At 42.7% G+C, this 15,525-nt stretch overlaps 1 protein-coding gene across 1 annotated transcript; it reads left to right on the top strand.

The window, feature by feature from the left end:
* Nucleotides 1-3,563: 3,563 nt before the first annotated feature.
* RPS29 (ribosomal protein S29) lies at nucleotides 3,564-6,434 on the top strand. Its single transcript, XM_005561189.5, has 3 exons — nucleotides 3,564-3,656; nucleotides 3,892-3,991; nucleotides 6,232-6,434. The coding sequence occupies exons 1-3, from the start codon at nucleotides 3,595-3,597 to the stop codon at nucleotides 6,238-6,240; spliced, it is 171 nt and encodes a 56-aa protein (XP_005561246.1). The 5' UTR covers nucleotides 3,564-3,594; the 3' UTR covers nucleotides 6,241-6,434.
* The last annotated feature ends 9,091 nt before the right edge of the window (nucleotides 6,435-15,525 follow it).

Here is a 15,525-nt window from a genome sequence, read left to right as displayed (position 1 = left end):
TAGATAAACTATGTGTCACAGGAGAATGGCGTGAACCCGGGAGGCGGAGCTTGCAGTGAGCCGAGATCGCGCCACTGCACTCCAGCCTGGGCGACAGAGCGAGACTCCGTCTCAAAAAAAAAAAAAAAAAAAAAAAAAAAAGTTTTAGTTTCAAGGGAACATGTACAGGTTGGTTCTATAGATAAACTATGTGTCACAGGGGTTATTATTTCATCAACCAGGTAATAAGCTTAATACCCAGTAGGTACTTTTCAAATCCTCACCCTCCTCCTACCCTCTACCCTCAAGTAGGCCCTGCTGCCTGTTACTTTCTTTGGGTGCATGTTTATTCAGTGTTTAGCTCTCACTTATAAGTGAGAACATGGTGTTTAGTTTTCTGTTCGTGTTAGCTTGTTTAGGATAATGGCCTCCAATTCCATCCATGTTGTTGCACAGGACATGATCTTGTTTTCTGTGGCTGTGTAGCATTCCATAGTGTATATGTACTACATTTTCTTTATCCAGTCTACTGTTGCCTAAAAAATTGCTATTTAGTTTGATTCAGTGTGTTTGCTATTGTGAATAGTGCTGCGATGAACATACACATGCATTTGTCTTTATTGTAGAATGATTTATATTCTTTTGGGTATATATTCAGTAATGAGATTGCTGGTCAAATGGCAGTTCTGTTTTAAGTTCTTTAAGAAATCACCTAACTGCTTTCCACAGTGCTGAAGTAGTTTACATTCCCGTCAGCAGTGTACACGCCTAAGATGAAGGTTTTTAAATGATTAAATTCTGGATAGACGATCACAGAAGATTGTAAGAATAATATGAGAAAGAAAATTAAAGACATCTTGAATAATAGTGTCCTAATATGCATATTATTCCAATGTACTTAAAAATAAGATCTATACTCTGTAGTGTTAGAATGCTTCAATCTTACAGATATATTACTTTTATTTTTTCAAAAGAAAAATATTACTAGGGTTATCTTGGCAAGGACATTGTGGCACTTTTTTCTTTTTTTTTCTTTGTACTTCATTGTACATTTTTTAAAAAACAAAGAACCCAACCCAAGAAATATCCTATTAAAGGAAAATGTGTTCTAAAAGAAGAGGCATTTCAAAGTTTCAAAGCCATGTATAAAAGAGAACTAAGATGGCTCACGCCTGTAATCCCAGCACTTCGGGAGGCCGAGGCGGGTGGATCATGAGGTCAGGAGATCGAGACCTGGCTAACATGGTGAAACCCTGTCTCTACTAAAAATACAAAAAGAAATTAGCCAGGCGTGGTGGTGGGCACCTGTAGTCCCAGCTACTTGGGAGGCTGAGGCAGGAGAATGGCGTGAACCCGGGAAGTGAGCCAAGATAGCGCCACTGCACTCCAGCCTGGGCGACAGAGCAAGACTCGGTCTCAAAACAAAAGGAAAAACAAAAACATAAAAGCTCTTAATAAACACTGAGTTAAAATGAACTTTTAAAGCTGTTCTCAGTTTATTGAAAAAGAAATGCATAATTCCATTGTTTGGGATAGATGATGTCACATTATCTTAAAACTGAAAGGAAGTACGACTTCTTAGCTGCACTTTTGCAATATCTCTATCAAAGAGAATAATCTATAGACTAGAATAAGCATTAAGAATTACTTAAGTATTCGGATTAAGATTGTTCAAGTGCAACTAGTTGCTTCTTATTTGTCTTTTTTTCTCTCCTAAATGAATTCACTTCTTTAGGTCCAAAGGATTATATATCAGAGTACTAAAAATATTTATGGAATTGATCTCAGAACCACTATAATCTTTTAAATATTATGGAGACCAACTAGGAGAGGCCTGAGAAAGTGTGGACAAATGTTAGATTAGCTTTTGTGAGGCAAACGGCTTTTAGAAACCACACATTAGTGACTGATATAAATTATAGGAAAGTTGTAGAAACTTGACATTGGATATTGCCCAGTGAGGCTTTAAAATAAAATACCTTTTCATTCTTATCACTAGGCCTTTTGTGCATCTTCTATTCTAGTTACACAAAGTTGTTTGCCTTACCTTGGCTCAAGTGCTTTCTTTCAACAGGCATTCCCTTCTGTCAAGTGCTGCCTGTAGAAATCCCATTCTTCAAGGTCTACCTCAAAGGTCTCTCAAATGTACCTCAAGCTGGAACTAATTTCTCTTCTTCGCTCCTCTCATACTTCATGAGCACACCCATCATTGAATACAGAATATTTTCCTTAGTTGTATACGTGTTGCTGGTGCACAAACGTTGTATGTTGAGGTCTTGGAGATAATCCTGTTTTCCACAGTAGATTAGATTAGAACATTTTGAGGGCAAGGAACAAGTTATATGTAGTTTACAAATCTCTGACTCCCCTCCTTCCTTAATCATATAATACAATGCCTAACTTAATGATTGGGTAGGGGGACCCCACTAGAACCCTGACATAACATACCTTAAAGAAGTGTTGTATTTCAATTTATAAGAGTTTATATGTAAAAGTTTCTTGAATTGTTGCACCCTGTGCTACATTTTATAAATCTACTTAAAGCTTTGATTTCAGAGCAGTTTTATCTGGAGGCATTATAAATGACCATATGGAATTTTAGGCATCTTTCAGCAGAAATTCGTTTATTGACATTTTTTTTTGCATTTTTGCATTTGCTTTTCATTAGTTGTTTTGTCACCAAATTATCTAGTCAAAGCAGCATACATTGCACATTACTTGCTTACTACTTTACATTCAGCCAATTACATTTAAGAATCAAATACACTAAATGCCAAAGAATCTCATTTTTTTTCTGGAATGGTGTAGGTGTATTTCTTGGAGGAGTGTGTCAAAAAAATAAATTTGAAAAGGTACTCTGTTTAACAAAATAAAAGCAAACCCTACCGTTGACTCGTGATTATTACAGCTGATTTTAAGTTGTTTTGTAAATTTATTCCAGTAGGTGTCACTGGTGAGTCGAGGGAAAAATCCTTTCCCAAGTGTAACCTTTTAATGAAAAGAAAGTAAAAGATTTAATCAATAAAAGAGGCTATGAATATGCATTTCTTTAGAGTTCAAAATTAACGTATTTATTGTTCAAAAGAGACAGGGTCTCGCTATGTTGCCCAGGCTGGAGTGCAGTGGCTATTCACAGGCGCGATCCCACTACTGATCAGCACGGGAGTTTTGACCTGCTCCGTTTCCGACCTGGGCCGGTTCACCCCTCCTTAGGCAACCTGGTGGTCCCCCGCTCCCGGGAGGTCACCATATTGATGCCGAACTTAGTGCGGACACCCGATCGGCATAGCGCACTACAGCCCAGAACTCCTGGACTCAAGCGATCCTCCAGCCTCAGCCTCCCTAGTAGCTGGGACTACAGGCACGCGCCACCGCGCCCGGCGGTCGGATAGAGGCGCAGAATAGCACTAGAAGCTGTGGTATGGTGACGTCATCAACTGGGACGGCCCACAAGGCCTCTAAGATTTCATTTTATTCACCCCGCGAAACAACCTGAGCACACTGCGCACGCGTTTCCTTTGAGCACTGCATTCTGGGTAAACTGTCTCAAAAGTTTGAAGAGCGCATGCGTGGGCGAGCTCCTTCCTTTTACCTCGTTGCACTTCGGAGAGCAACATGGGTCACCAGCAGCTGTACTGGAGCCACCCGCGAAAATTCGGCCAGGGTTCTCGCTCTTGGTGAGAAATAGTTTGTGATTTTGGGGAAGCGTTGCTATGGAGCGCTAGGCTGCTTAAAATCTCAAGTAGAGATCATCACGGGCGGCACGAGGGAGCAGGCCGACTGGGAGCCGCTGGTGCCGCCATTACAGGCCTGTGCTGGGGCCTGGAAGTCCCGGGATGCGGGTAGTAGCCGTCTGAGTGCGGAGTCTTGTAATTTCTGTGATCTGCAAAGCCGCTGTCTTTTTTCTTACAGTCGCGTGTGTTCAAACCGGCACGGTCTGATCCGGAAATATGGCCTCAATATGTGCCGCCAGTGTTTCCGTCAGTACGCGAAGGATATCGGTTTCATTAAGGTAGGCGTCTGCAGGCGTTCTCCATGTTTGTGTGGGCGGAGGTCGTGGTGGTTCTTTATTTTTTCTGCGAAAGACAACCGACAGATCTTCCCTGGGGTGGTAAATCTGAGCTTTCGACCAAGAGCTTTTCCTCTTTTTTAGTTGGTAGCTGGTGACAGTGTTGATGGTTTGGACAATCAGATTAATAGAATGGAGAAGGTGAAGGACTTAGTCATTCCTACCCACTTTTACATAGATAGCTTAGTCAGTTTTAGGTGCCATGTATTGTGTTGGGTGAAATTATTCACTTTACAGAGGCTACTAAAGTTGTTTTACATTTCTTTCACTTATCGATCTTATAAGTACCTATTCTCGAGACAGGGTCTCTCTCGGTCGCCCAGGTTGGAGTGCAGTGGTGTTTTGGCTCACTGCAACCTCGAACTCCTGGTCTCAGGCGATCCTACTGCCTTGGCGTTCCGAGTAGCTGGGACTAAAGGCTTTCGCCACCATGCGCGGCTTTACCTAGATATTTTCTAACCAAATAAATGTATTAACCACTGACCCCAAGTTTTTTTTTTTTTTTTTTTGAGACGAAGTCGCACTCACCCAACCTGGAGTGTAATGGCATGATCTCGGCTCACTGCAACCTTCGCCTCCTCGGTTCAAGCGATTCTCCTGCCTCAGCCTCCTGGGTAGCTGGGATTACAGGCGCTCACCACCATGCCCGGCTCATTTTAATTTTTATTTTTAGAAGAGGGTTTCACCATATTGGTCAGGCTGGTCTCGAACTCTTGACCTCGTGATCCGCCCGCCTCTCAGTGCTGGGATTACAGGTGTGAGCCACCGCGCCCGGCCACCCTAAGTGTTTGATAGGGTCATATACTGGAATGAACTAAAAGTTTGGGGTCAGAAAGCTATTAAGATTCAGCAAACAAGGGTCCGCTATTTAGTGCTTCTATCTCTTGATCACCTTAAGCAAATGTTTATATGAAACTTTTGGCTTCTAAAAATCTTTTAAATAGTAATTTGGGGTTTTTTAAAGGTGAAAACGAATTTATTATTGACTCCTTGAGATAAATTCACCAGCTTTTTGATTCTTAATTATTTTGTATTGGACAATACTGTTCTATAATGATGTAAATTTTTTTTTTTTTTTTTTTTTGGAAACTGGGTCTCCGTCTTTTGCCCAGGCTGGAGTGCAGTGGTGTGATCTCAGCTCACTGCAACCTCCCCCTCCCGAGTTCAAGCAATTCTCCTGCCTCAGCCTCCCGAGGGGCTGGGATTACAGGCGTCTGCCACCACGCCCGGCCTGTTTTTATTTTTTGTGGAGATGGGGTTTCGCCGTGTTGACCAGGCTGGTCTTGAGCTCCTGACCTCAGGAGATCAGCCGCCTTGACCCCTCAGAGTGCTGGTATTACAGGCGTGAGCCACTTGGCGCCCTGTTGTAAATTGTTAATATGGATTCTGCAATGCAGCAGGGACAGAGAAAGTACCTTTAAATTCAGGCTTGACCGCCTTGGACAAATACTTCAGTATATGCTTCTTGTTAAAATGAGAAGGTTCGCCTAATTCGAGAGGTATATTACACATAAGAAAATGGACCTTGGCCCACACCCTAGCTCTGTGTCCTAGATAAACTGTGGGCCAGGCGAGGTGCCCCACGCCTGAAATGCCAGCACTTTGGGAGGCCGACAAGGTGGGCGGATCTCTTGAGCCCAGGATTTCCGCGAGAAGCCTTGCCAACAAGGCGAAAACCTGTTTCCACAAAGATTAGCCTTGTATGGTGGCCCGCACCTGTGGTCTCAGCTACTCACGAGGCGGAGATGGGAGAATCGCTTGAACCCAGGAGGCTTAGGTTGCAATCAGTGGAGATAACTCCATTGCACACCAGTCCGGGAGACAGCGAGACTGTCTCAAAAAAATAAAAAGATGAACAGTGTAATTATAGTTGCCTACTGAAAAACTATCCTGTGCATTTGGTAAAGATCATTTATTTACTAGTGTTTTGTTTTGGGAAACATTACTTTGATGGAAGAAGCGGGATAGCATTACCAAAAATCATTCTAAAACATAGTTGATTTCTGGAGTAGGCATTCAGTAAATATTTAAACTATGTAGAACCTGGTGTGGTTAGTTTGGGTAGGTCAGAGATCCAGTTAAACATTCTATAATGAGCCATTTTTTTTTTTTTTTTTTTGGTGAGAATCAAGTAGAGATTAAAGCATTTTGAAATAAATCATTATCTGCTTTTTTTTTTTCAGTTGGACTAAATGATCTTCCTTCAAAGCATTATCCAAGGTCATCTACTCAGTGAAAAACTATGATAGTTCTTTGTACATAAAATAAACATTTGAAAAAACCCTTCCGTTTATGAGTGATCTTCCTTCAAAGGATTATCCAAGGCATCTACTCAATGAAAAACCATGATAGTTCTTTGTACATAAAATAAACATTTGAAAAAGCCCTTCAGTTTATGAGTGTTTTAATATGACTGGAATAGTTAATTGGTTATAGAAATTCTGTTTTGTTTTTTTTTTTTGAGATGGAATCTTGCTCTGTGGCCAGGGAGGAGTGCAGTGGTGCGATCTCTGCTTACTATAACCTGGTTTCAAGCCATTCTCCTGCCTCAGCCCCCACGCTCAGCTAATTTTTGTATTTTTAGTAGAGATGGGGGTTTCATCATGTTGACCAGGATGGTGTCGGTCTCTTAGTGATCCGCCTGCCTTGGCCCCCCACGAAGTGATGGGATTTCAAGCGTGAGCCACCACGCCCAGCAAGAAATCTTTTAAAAATTTAAATTTTATTACGTTCTCAATATACTTGTCTCGATGACTTATTTTCCCTGAGTTAACATAAAATTGTAGCAGCCAGTAAACTGATAAATGCCAGTTTTATTTTTATACTTTGCAAAATGTGTCAGGTTCATGCCAGTAATCCCAGTACTTTCGGAGGCCAGAGTGGGAGGACTGCTTGAGCCCAGGAGAACACCCTGGGCAACATAGTGAGACCTTGTCTCTAAAGACATTTTTTTTTTTTTGAGACAGAGTCTCGTTCTGTCACCCAGGCTGGAGTGCAGTGGCACCATCTCAGCTCCCTGCAAGCTCAGCCTCCCGGGTTCATGCTGCTCTCCTGCCTCAGCCTCCTGGGGACTACAGGTGCCCACCACCAAGCCCGGCTAATCTTATGTATTTTTAGTAGAGATGGGATTTCACTGTGTTAGGATGAGAAAAAAATGTTTTAAGGAATTTATATATGTTCACACACTTTTGGAGATACAGGGTCTTATCTGTCAATGTGTGCATGTTCATATTTGTGGAGAAAAGCAGTTGGGAGTATTTGGAGGGGTTGTCCAAGTTGTAAAAAATCATGGTCCTGAAAGACGTCTACTGAGGGACTCAGTAAAAGGTGAAGTGTAGGTGTAGTGTGTGGTTGCTTTAACATTGGTAATGCAGGTGACTGACATGAGATGGAATAAATGAAGGTAGGTGAAAATTCTTGGGACTTGACATGCTGTCATCTGGAAGTCTATTAGAAATGCCCTGTTTGGGTATACCCTGTGCCTCCTGAATTGGTGTACATTTGAACAAGAGCCCCTATGTGATCCAGGTTTGGAAAGTAGCGTTCTATCACTTGTGGACAATAATTGTACAAATACTTGAGTTCCTATATGCCAGACAGAATTCTGTAGTGAATGAAAAGTTCTCTTTTGAATTTATGTGTTGATAGAACAGCAATACATGATAATGTGCGGTATTTGAAGAAAAGCAGGGTAAAAGAGGTATATGTGTCAGATGTTGAGGTCAGAGAAGAAAGCCATACTTATATTTGGCTTTTGAACTTAATAGACGTGACAGCATAGATTGTGTGGGGAAGAGAATTCCTGAATGGAATCAGAAATGGCAAAGTTGTGGATGAAGAGTGAGAAAGTCGGTCAGGGTCTGTAGTAGCCTTGTAGGTTATAGTTAGATATTGTGAGTTTAGCATCCATTTGGAAACTTATTTTCGTAGAGGTGGGGTATTACTGTGCTGTCCAGGTTAGTCTGAACTCTTGGGATCAAGTGATCCTCCTGCAGCCTCCCAAATAGCTGGGACAACAGGTGTGCACTACTGTGCCCAGCAGTGAACTAAGTTCTTAAGAACCAAACATATTTCAGTGAGGCAGAGGTAGAAATAAAGCTATTGCAATAGTCTAGGCAAGTGATTTTGGCTTGCATTAGGATAGATGGGAGTGGTTGAGATAGTCACTACTTTTTTTTTTTTTTTTTAGACAGGGTCTTGCTCTATCACCCAGGCTGGAGTGCAGTGGTGCACTGCAGCCTCAATCTCCTGGGCTCAAGCTATCCTTCCACTTCAGCCTTTTGAGCAGCTGAGACTACAGGTGTTCACCACCATGCCGGGATAATATTTTGTGTTTTTAGTAGAGACGGGGTTTGTTGTCCAGGCTGGTCTTGAACTCCTGGGTTCAAGTGATCAGCCTGCCTTGGCCTCCCAAAGTGGATTACAGGCGAGCGCCACTGCAACCAGCCTTACCGTGGGAGACAAGGTTTGTTGAAGGAACCGATATGGGAGATAGGAGTAGATAATGACTCCTAGGGGCTGGGCGTAGTGGCTCACTCCTGTAATCCCAGCAGCTGGGGAGGCCTAGGCGGGAGTATAGCGAAAATTTAAAAGAGAAAATTAGCCGGGTGTGGTTGTGCATGCCTAGCTACTTGGGAGGCTTGTGCCACTGCACTCTACCTGGGCAACAGAATGAGACCCAGTCTAAGAATGACTCCAAGGATTTTGGCCTGAGCAACTGGAAGGATAGAATTACTGTTGAGATAGGTCTTCCCAGATTTGGGAAGAATAGAAAGTTCAGTTTGGACATGTTGACTTTGAGACATGTCTTATACATCCAAATAGAATCTGTTTTAAGCAGAGAGTGAGTGATCAACTATATTGTGTGCCTCTGGTTAAGACAGAATTGGTAACCCCAGTTTCATCTGAGAGGAGGGGAAGTGTGACAGAAGAGAAGCTGGAATGAGCATCTTAACTGGCTGCAGCTAAATTATCTTTGCCAATTTTTGTTTGTTTGTTTGTTTGTTTGTTTTGAGATGGAGTTTTGCTCATATTGCCCAGGCTGGAGTGCAGTGGTGTGATCTTGGCTCACTGCAACCTCCCCCTCCTGGGTTCAAGCAATTCTCCTGCCTCAGCCTCCTGAGTAGCTAGGATTACAGGCATGTGCCACCATGCTCGGCTCGTTTTGTATTTTTAGTAGAGACGGGGTTTCTCCATGCTGGTCAACGGCTGTTCTCGAATTCCAGACCTCAGGTGATCTGCCCATCTCAGCCTCCCAAAGTGCTGGGATTGTAGGCATGAGCCACCGCGCCCAGCCTTTTTTTTTTTTTTCTTTTGAGATGGAGTGTTGCTCTGTTGCCTGGGTTGGAGTGCAGTGGCATGATTCCAGCTCACTGCAACCTCTGCCTCCCGGGTTCAAGCGATTCTCCTGCCTTAGCCTGCCAGGTAGCTGAGATTACAGGCATCTGCCAGTGTCTGGCTGATTTTTTGTATTTTTAGTAGAGGCAGGGTTTCACCATGTTGGCCAGGCTGCTCTCGAACTCCTGACCTGAGGTGATCCACCTGCCTCAGCCTCCCAAAGTGCTAGGATTACAGGCATGAACCACTGCACCTGGCCGCCGATTTTTTGAAAACATAATTGAACGCATTCCTAGTATGTTTCCCTTAGAAGGAGCTTGTAGAAGATAGGGACACTGGAGCTTAAGTTTCATAAGCTTCGTAGTAAATCCACCTATGCGCCTAACCCTGAACCCCAGGTGTATGTGATGATAAAGTTGGTGTTGGGGAAGAGTCTAGGAAAGAACCAGGTTTCAGTCTGGGTAAGGAGGTGGGAAGAATATTGGGAGATGAGGTTGAGGATGTAAAAAACATTTATTGGTAATGGGATGAGCTGGTATTGCAGATAGAGTAGATGAGAAGCTGTGTCAGCTAAGCAAATGTAAAAAAAGTTTGGGAGATGTTGAGAGAAGCTTACATATGTAGTGGTAAGTTAGGTCCACAAGGGTGTGAGATGTGTTTGATTTGGTCATGAGAGTCTCTTGGATGAGCTGGGCTCTGGTCTAGTGGGATGGCCTGGTGTAAATTCCGTTAAGAGACGTGCAGTGCCTTAGGTAATGGAAGGGAAACACCTCCTAGCCAGTCCTATCCCTGTGCGTACATGGTGGTAGTAAGTGGGAAGGCTGCTGTGGATAGGTGGTCTGGCTTTTCTAGTAGGGGTTGAATAATGCTTACTTGATAAATATTCTGTTTTAAAATTTGTCATGTGCCAGACATTATGCTAAGTGCTTTATGCACATTGCCTTTTTCAAGTCTTGGAGTACTTTTCAGTAGATGTTATCATCATTACATAACCAAGGAAACTGAGGCTTAGAGATTAAGTAATTTTCAAGGTCTCCCAAAGAAAGAGACAAAATGACTGGAACTGGGTCTGTCTGACATCAGTGCTTATGCTCTTAATATCCATAACACACTTATTGTAAGGTTAAAGGACTGTGCATCTCTTATTCCCAAAGATCACTTAGTTACTTGAGGGCAGGAGTACATGTTTCCTTTCATATTTACATGTATACCAAGCACATAGCAAGATGCCTTGTAGATTAATAGGTCCTCATTTGTTGGGGAATTGAACTAAATTGCCTAGTAAAAGCTCAATAAGTGTTGATGGCAAAAGATAGTAGGTGCTATAGGAGAGGCCCAAACAACCATTGGAACATAGAGGATCTATTCTTTCTTTTTCAAAATTTATTGTAGAGACAGGGTCTTGCAATGTTGCCCAGGTTGGCCTTATACTCCTGGCCTCAAGTGATCCTCTTGCTGGGACTACATGTGTGAGCCACTACTCTGGCAGAGGATATATTCTTAGGTTTGGATTCTGTCTTAGTGTCTTTGGGCCACTGTAACAAAATCGAGTAGACTGAGTGGCTTAAATAACAGACATTTATTTCTCACAGTTCTGGAGGCTGGGAAGTCCGAGATGAAGGTGCTGGTAGATTTCATGTCTGATGAGAGCTGTTTCCTGACTCATAAATGATGCCTTCTCATTGTGTCCTTACATGGTGGATAGGGCAAATGAGCTTTCCTGGGCTTATTTTATAAGGGCACTAATCCCATAAGGGTTGACCTCTCATGGCCTAATCTCTGTCCAAAATGCCCCACCTCCTAGAACCCATAGGCTAGGGTTTCAACATGCGGATTTTATGGGGAACACAAACATTTTGGCTATGGAATCTCCTTTAATACAACAACTCCCTGAGGTACAGTTCCCATTTTACAAGTGAGGTGACTGAGGCACAATGAATAAGTAACTTTCCCAAGATTGTATAACTAGTAAGAGAGATTCAACCAGGTAGTGTGTCTTGAAAACTGCTCTTACCACTAAACTGTAAATGTTCAACAAAAAGTGAAAGCTGACTGGGCGTGGTGGCTCACACCTGTAATCCCAGCACTTTGGGAGGCTAAGGCGGGTGGATCACAAGGCCAGGAGTTCGAGACCAGCCTGGTCAACATGGTGAAACCCTATCTCTGTTAAAAATACAAAAATCAGTTGAGCGTGGTGGTGTGCGCCTGTAATCCCAGCTACTTGGGAGGCTGAGGCACAAGAATCGCTTGAACCTGGGAAAGGGAGGTTGCAGTAAATCAAGATCATGCCACTGCACTCCAGCCTGGGAGACAGAGTGAGACCCTGTCTCAAAAAAAAAAAAAAAAAGTGAAAGCTTTGGTAAATATTGGTAGTCTACAAAATTGCCGAAAGAAATAATTTTTTATAAAAAGTGAAAGATTGTATATGTGCTACAATTTTATTATGTTAAACTACACAGGGAAAAAAAATCAGAAGGAAACATGTCATTATGTTAGCAGCATTTGACTTTGGGTGATGTGATTTAAGATTTGATTTGCAGCAGTGTCTGATTAAGACTCATTTAGAGATTGAGTATCCAGAGACTGCAGTATATAATGTCCCTGGTACCAATATTGCTAGCGAGGCTTCTGCTCCTCCTAAAAGAGCTCATTCTATTTTTAGATTGCTTTGATAGTAAGGTTTTTCTTAGGTTGCTATGATTTCATTCTACTGATTTTGACTGATACTCATTGATACTAATTCTGTGTTATCCTGTACAAACCAAGTGTACTCTCTGCCAAAAAAAAAAAAAAAAAAGGGGGGGGGCTAAATATTTAGGCATGAAGGCTCTCATATATTCCTAGAATCTTCTTATTTCCAGTATAACCATCTCTGATTATTTCAACTGTTTCTCTAAGACATGATTTAGAGTGATCTTTGGTGTTCTCTGAATTAATTCCACTCAATCTAGATCCTGATAGTGACATAACATGTTTCACAGGGCAGGCATGCAGTAAAAATTTATTGAATTTGGTTGGGCATCATTGCTTTTTCACTTTTTGTGGGTCCTCTTTTACCATTACAGAAAGACCTGAGCTCTTTTCTTTGGCACTAGCCTATGGAGGTGACACCCATCTCCTCCATAATGGCCATCCTCAGACCCCTTGTGAAGCCCAAGATCGTCAAAAAGAGCACCAAGAAGTTCACTGGGCACCAGTCAGACTGATATGTCAAAATTAAGTGTAACTGGTGGAAACACAGAGGTATTGGCAACATGGTTCATAGAAGGTTTGAGGGCCAGATCTATGCCCAACATTGGTTATGGGAGAAACAAAAAAAAAAGACAAAGCACATACTGACCAGTGGCTTCTGGAAGTTCCTGGTCCACAATGTTAAGGAACTAGAAGTACTGCTGATGTGTAACAAATCTTACTGTGTTGAGATCACTCATGATGTTTCCTCCAAGAACTGCAAAGCCATCTTAGAAATAGCAGTTCAGGTGGTCATCAGAGTCACCAATGCTAGTGCCAGCCTACACAGTGCAGAAAGTGAATAGACAGCGAATGTGTTTGTTTTATTGGGATTTAAATAAAACCAATAAAACTGTAAAAACAAAAGCAACAAAAACCAGAGACCCTGCCTTTTAGACAGTTATTTGTGTGGCTAATGCCCCCAACAGTTTTATTTTTTTAAATTTTATTATGTATTGTTTTTGAGATGAAGTCTTGCTCTGACTGGAATGCAGTGGATGCAAGCTTAGCTCACTGCAACCTCCACCTCCCAGGTTCAAGCGATTCTCCTGCCCCAGCCTCCCAAGTGGCTGGGATTACAGGTGCCCACCACCACACCTGGCTAATTTTTGTAGAGATGGAGTTTTACCATGTTGGCCAGGCTGGTCTTGAACTCCTGACCTCAAGGGATCCTCCCACCTCAGCTTCCCAAAGTGCTGGGATCACAGGTGTGTATTAGTTCATTTTCACACTGCTGATAAAGACATACCCAAGACTGGGAAAAAAAAAATAGGTTTATTGGACTCACAGTTCCAAGTGGCTGGGGATGCCTCACAATTATGGTGGAAGGCGAAAGGCACTTCTTAGATGGCAGCGGCAAGCGAGAAATGAAGAAGACATGAAAGCAGAAATCCCTTATAAAACCATCAATTCTCGTGATACTTATTCACTGCCACGAGAAAGTATGGGGGAAACACTCCCATGATTCAGTTATCTCCCACCGGGTCCCTCTCACAACATGTGGGGATTATGGAAGTACATTTCAAGATGAGATTTGGGTGGGGACACAGAGCCCACAAACCATAATCAAGGCATGAGCCACCATGCCCGGCCTTCAACAGTTTTAAAGCAGACTGCTTGCGTAACCTCTGCTAGGACATCGTTCTTTAAAACTATCTTTAATGGTAATTGGTATATTAGGGATTTGGGTTTTTAGGTAGGCAGAGAAAAAGCACTTCTAGTAGTACGATTAAGAAGGGTATAATAAAGTATTTTAATTTCCTCAATATCCACAAAAATTGAAAAAAAAAAGGCCAGGCACAGTGGCTCATGCCTGTAATCCTAGCCTTTTGGGAGGTTGAGGCAGGAGGATCGTTTGATGCCAGGAGTTCCAGATCAGTCTGGGCAACATCAGGAGACCCCATATCTACCAAAATTAAACAAAAGTACCCCAAAACAATTAGCCAGGCGTGGTGGTGCATGTCTGTAGTCTCAGCTACTCAGGAGGCTGAGGTGAGAGGATCACTTGAGCCCAAGAGGTCCAGGTTTCAATGAGTCGTGTTTGTACCACTTAAAAAAAAAAAAAAAGGCTGTACTATTAGCTGTTTCTCAGGAAGGTTAATGTAGAACATAAAAGTCTCAGTTTGTAATATGTGTGTGTAGGAATCAAGGCTATACAAGGTCCAAAAATTAGCCTAGATTATGTGTGCTAGTTCCAGTTATCTTCTATCTTTTAGAATTTTAAAAGAATAGAGGCAGAAAGTCACAAGCTTAATCTAGATGAGGTAATTATCATTTAATGTCTTGAACATAAAGTCATTTGCTAAATTAGAATTTTTTTTTGGACATGGCCTTGCTCTGTCACCCAGACTGGCGTTTAGTGGCACAAACATGGCTTATTGCAACCTCAACCTCCTGGGCTCAAGTAATCCTCCTACCTCAGACCCCAAGTAGCTAGGACCATAAGTGCGTACCACAATGCCCAGCTAATTTTTATAAAATTTTCCATAGAGGTGGAAGTCTCACCATGTTGCCCAGGCTGGTCTGGAACTCCTGGGCTCATGCAATCCTCCCTCCCTGGCCTCCCAAAGTGTTGGGATCACAGGGGTGAGCCACTGTGCTCAGCCAGGAAATAATTTAGAGAAGCCAGAACTGGCTTCCTTTGGTGAAACTCCTTTTGTTAAATTCAGCCTATTATGTATGTCGATGGTGACCACACTTTGAGCAGATTCTAGACTAGACCTTCTGACTGCTATAAACAAATGGTGGATTCCCATTATTAGTTTATGGGACAGAAATATTGAAGGCCTGTAGAACTATAATGCCTTCCCCTTCTTCTTTCACTCACCCACTTCATTGCTCCTATTAGGCCCCTTAGAAAGAGATCCCTGATGCCACGTACAGTGGCTCACACCTGTAATCCCAGCACTTTGGGAGGCTGAGGCGGGTGGATCACCTGAGGTCAGGAGTTCAAGACCAGCCTGGCCAACATAGTGAAACCCTGTCTCTACTAAAAATACAAAAAAATTAGCCAGGCATGGTGGGAGGTGCCTGTAATCCCAGCTACTCGGGAGGCTGAGGCAGGAGAATGGCGTGAACCTGGGAGGCAGAGCTTGCAGTGAGCGGAGATCGTGCTGCTGCACTCCAGCTTGGGCGACAGAGCGAGACTCCGTTTCAAAAAAGAAAAAAAAGAAAAAGAAAGAGACCCCTGGCTGCCCGTATAGCTGTGTAGTTTGAGAACCACTGATCCTGGGGCAAGGACTCAAAGTCTCTGGCTCTAGAAGTGGCTGGTGTGGACCTCAAGTGGACCCTGTTCCAAGGGTCCAAAGGACACATTTCAGGAAGCTGTACTCTAAGCCTAAATGACCAACTTTGCCTTCACTTTGGACATATACAATCTGGTCATCTTCCTTGATTTCTGTTCTTTCCTC

This window comes from Macaca fascicularis, chromosome 7, assembly GCF_037993035.2.
Source record: "Macaca fascicularis isolate 582-1 chromosome 7, T2T-MFA8v1.1".
NCBI lineage: Eukaryota > Metazoa > Chordata > Mammalia > Primates > Cercopithecidae > Macaca > Macaca fascicularis.
Note: the sequence above shows the minus strand (reverse complement) of the source record. Positions and strands in the feature narration are given on the sequence as shown.

Coding starts and splice junctions, on each gene's coding strand:
- RPS29 (XM_005561189.5), top strand. CDS start 3,595: ATGGGTCACCAGCAGCTGTACTGGAGCCACCCGCGAAAATTCGGCCAG. Junction 3,657..3,891: donor GGCCAGGGTTCTCGCTCTTG/GTGAGAAATAGT, acceptor TTTTTCTTACAG/TCGCGTGTGTTCAAACCGGC.